General features: G+C 34.8%; 1 protein-coding gene across 1 annotated transcript; it reads left to right on the forward strand.

Moving 5' to 3' along the window:
• The first annotated feature begins 1,184 nt into the window (after positions 1–1,184).
• LOC104108139 (probable xyloglucan galactosyltransferase GT17) lies at positions 1,185–2,650 on the forward strand. The gene has a single exon (XM_009617125.4). It carries the CDS (start codon positions 1,196–1,198, stop codon positions 2,600–2,602), a length of 1,407 nt encoding a protein of 468 aa, XP_009615420.1. The 5' UTR covers positions 1,185–1,195; the 3' UTR covers positions 2,603–2,650.
• Positions 2,651–3,963: the final 1,313 nt, after the last annotated feature.

A 3,963-nucleotide genomic window follows, 5' to 3' on the forward strand; every position in this document is an offset into this window, starting at 1 on the left:
TACCAAAAACGTTAACCGTGGTCAACTCTAATCACATTTAATACCAAAAATCACATTTTCTTTAAAGTTTCACATATAAACTTTTCGAAAAACGACACGGATCACGCACGCAAGTCATGATTCATCAAAGTGCGCTATGAAAAGTCTCGAAGCATAAAAAATTGAGATAGTACCCAAAATGATATCGGGTCGTTACTGATAGCTGGGCGGATCTTCAAGCACGACATGATCTTCCTTTGATAGCTTGATCGATAATCCAACCGGAATTTTCAGCTTGATGATCTTCTGCTGATTTGGACTTTCCTTCTTTGGGGCTTATGAATTGCTTCCTTAAATGATTTTATATTAGGCATGATCTTTGGCTGATTTGAACCTTCCTTCTTTGAGCATTATGGATTGTCTTCCTCTCTTGACGCCTTATTTTGCTTCTGGAATATTATTTGAACTTGGATACTTGCAATAAGAGTAATGTTATTTTTCATCATCGAAACTTGATCTAACATTAACTATATTCAGTGTATAATATGTAAAATTTAGGTAATTAGTTCCACAAAATATATATTTTCTATCCTTAATATATATACATATATAGCGATATTTTCTAATATTTGAGAATCTATGGCCAAAATAAGTTTTTTTAATAGTTTTGAATTATACAACCAAATAATTGTAGAACATAACTTAGTATAGTCTAAATGGAAACAGTACCGTTTCTCTCATATTTAAAATAATGAACCTAATTAATGACCCATTATAGCCATAATGAATGCTAGGATCCCTGACTGAACACCAATTGATAGATATATCCAGTGAATGCATAGGACACTTTAATGAACAAAAGTTTGCCGAGGATAGACGATTTCTATAATAATGAAAATTTCAATTTTCTGAACCACTTTTAATAAGTAGTACTACTATTTCTGCCAATCTTATCTTAGCAATCATTTTAAACGAGTGTCTTTGAGATATAGGGAGTACATGAAAAGATATGGCTTGATACACTCAAAGAATTCATTGCATTGAAACTATTCCAAGTTTCGAAAATATGGAGTATGGTATATCGTTAGTTATTCCTCTCAATTAAATGGTATCTGAATTTAAACAATTAATACTGTGTGACTATATATTTCATTTTTAATCACTTGTCCTTTTACTCTGTTCTTCATCATTCGCTCTCCTTAGAGAATTCTCCATCATGTGGCGAAAAATTCATTTCAAAATTTTTACAAAGGAGAAAGATGAAGAATACGGATTAAGAAAGAAAGAATTTACTTCTCTGAAAGAAATTCAACCCCATTTGAAAATCCTTGTTCTTTTTACAACTTCCTTCATGATTTGGTTTCTTTTTCTCCTAGTTTTTTCACCCAAAAGAATATCGAATCCCATCCGAGGATTCCTCTCAACTCATTCTCCAGCAGAATGCAGAGACAATTACTCTGTCTATATTTACAACCTGCCTTCCAAATTTAATTTTGATCTGTTGGAAGATTGTAGCAGTTTGAATATCTACACAGATATGTGCCCTCATGTTACAAATAATGGCATGGGAAAGCCACTCCCTGAAATGGGCTCTAGCAGCTGGTACACCACTCATCAACTCATCGGTGAATTAATCGTTCATGCTCGAATCGAAAACCACCCCTGTCGTACAGAGAATGCAGAGAAAGCGACTCTGTTTTATGTACCTTTCTACGGGGGGCTCCATGCCTCGAGCAAATTTCGCGAGCCAAATTACACGATTCGTGATGCATTGGCTGTTGAATTGGTGGAGTATATAGAAGAGCAGAAGTGGTGGAAGAGGAATAATGGGAGAGACCATTTCATGGCTTTTGGAAGAACTGCTTGGGATTTCATGAGGACTGATGAAGTTCCTGATTTTGGTGCAAACAAGTTATTGAACATGTCCCCTGTGCAGAATATGTCTGTTCTTTTGGTGGAAAGACACCCTTGGGAAGGCCATAATCAACATGGCATTCCTTACCCCTCCTACTTCCATCCCTCTGCATTGTCTGAGATGATTGAATGGCAAGATCGTGTGAGTTATATGGATAGGCCTCATTTGTTTTCGTTTGTTGGGGCTCCCCGGACAGGAAAGAAAAAAGTTGTCACAAGGGACAGAGTCATAAAACAGTGCGAGGAGTCAAGTAAGTGCTTGATCTTGAAATGTGGCAAGGGACCAAGTAAGTGTCACAAGCCTAGACAAGTTCTTAACGTGATGATGAGGTCCAATTTTTGCTTGCAAGTGTTGGGCGATTCATATACTCGACGCTCAACTTTTGATTCCATACTTACTGGATGTATTCCGGTCTTCTTTTCTAACCATACCGCATATTCGCAATACCAATGGTTTTTACCTTCTGATCCTACCACATATTCCGTTTACATTGATTTAGAACGAAACCATAGCATAGGAATAGAGGAAGAGCTTCTCAAAATTCCAATGGAAGAAGTAGAAAGAAAGAGGAGGACTGTCATAGAATTGATCCCAAAATTAACGTATGCAAACCCTAATTCTACTTCATATGGATTTAGGGATGCTGTTGATGTCGCCCTTAAAGCACTGTCCGATCACGTTAGCTCATTGTTAAAAGCTACCCCTTGAGTAGATGTACTCCCAATAGTATGTTTGGAATATTGTATTTCATTTTGAGTAAGACATTCTTTAAACTAGTCATTCAAAATATATTTACACCTAAGTCTTCCAAAAATTTGGGATTTGTAATCTTGAAAATAAGAGAGATAAGTAAATGTGACCTAATGATATAAAATTTTCTCACACCGTCGATGATGTATATAATTTAAATTCTTTAATTGTTTTGGACAATTCTTCAACTTTTGTGTTGTAGTATATGGATAATTAGCTCATGAGTAGTTCTTTGTATACAGGTTGGATATTTAAGCTAGTTCTTTGTATACAAGTTGGATATTTAAGAAGTTGCATGCACATTGAGAAGTCTCAAATAAACAATACAATACAATTTCCGTATGTTTATGCGTACATTAGTGTGCTACCATAATGGTCACTCCTAACTAATTATCGTGTGCAACACAACTTGATTACCTTTCATACAGAACTTTTGTGGTAAAATTGTGATATTTTTTTCCCCCCCTTACTTATGTCCAGAGGGTAAGTTCATTAAATAGGGGACTAGTTTTATTTTAAATCCCACTTAACAAACATAACCTAAACTCTTTGGATAATTTCAGAGTATGTTTTACTTCATAACACTAACCTACCTTGTAGTTTATAATAATACGTGCACCTCCCTTGTTTTGAGACAATTATTTTAATATATTCATTATTAATGTAAAATATTACAATCTGACTATTTTAACCTTTTCTAATATTAAACTCTTATAATTAATCAATTTTATGAATATTAGAGGAGTGATTCATCCATTCCCTCTGGAAAACCAAATTCCAAAGAAACCCATCTTGTTTCTGAACTCGAAGATTTTCAAACCAGAATTGGCTTTTGGAAATAATTCAAGGGAAAAAAGGTAATGAAATTACCAACAAATTTTACCAGTCCCGGTAAAAATGGAACTCTTTTTGTTGGTAATCGGGGGCGGAGCTAGCCCTTTCGATACGGTTCGGTTGAATCCAGTAATTTTTGTTCAAATTTTGTATTTATTTTAAAAAGTCATTGAATTATGTCAAATTGTCAATTTAAAACCCAGTAACTTAAAAGAATTTGAATAATGAATCCATAAGTTTTAAATCCTGGCTCTGCCTCTATTGGTAATCCCGGCTTCTTTTCGTGTCAAATAAATATATAATGAAGATGCACATCTCCATACTATCTTAGCATGCAAATAGGATTGAGGGCTGTCCCCGACTATCATGCAACAGTTTATAATCATAACATATATCACAACGATGTATAATCATAACGTCTCAACAAGTATTCCAAAGCCTCATCATACACAAAACGAATCCGGATCCCCATAAAGGAATAACAT

This window comes from Nicotiana tomentosiformis, chromosome 4 (assembly GCF_000390325.3).
Source record: "Nicotiana tomentosiformis chromosome 4, ASM39032v3, whole genome shotgun sequence".
NCBI classification, from domain to species: Eukaryota; Viridiplantae; Streptophyta; class Magnoliopsida; order Solanales; family Solanaceae; genus Nicotiana; species Nicotiana tomentosiformis.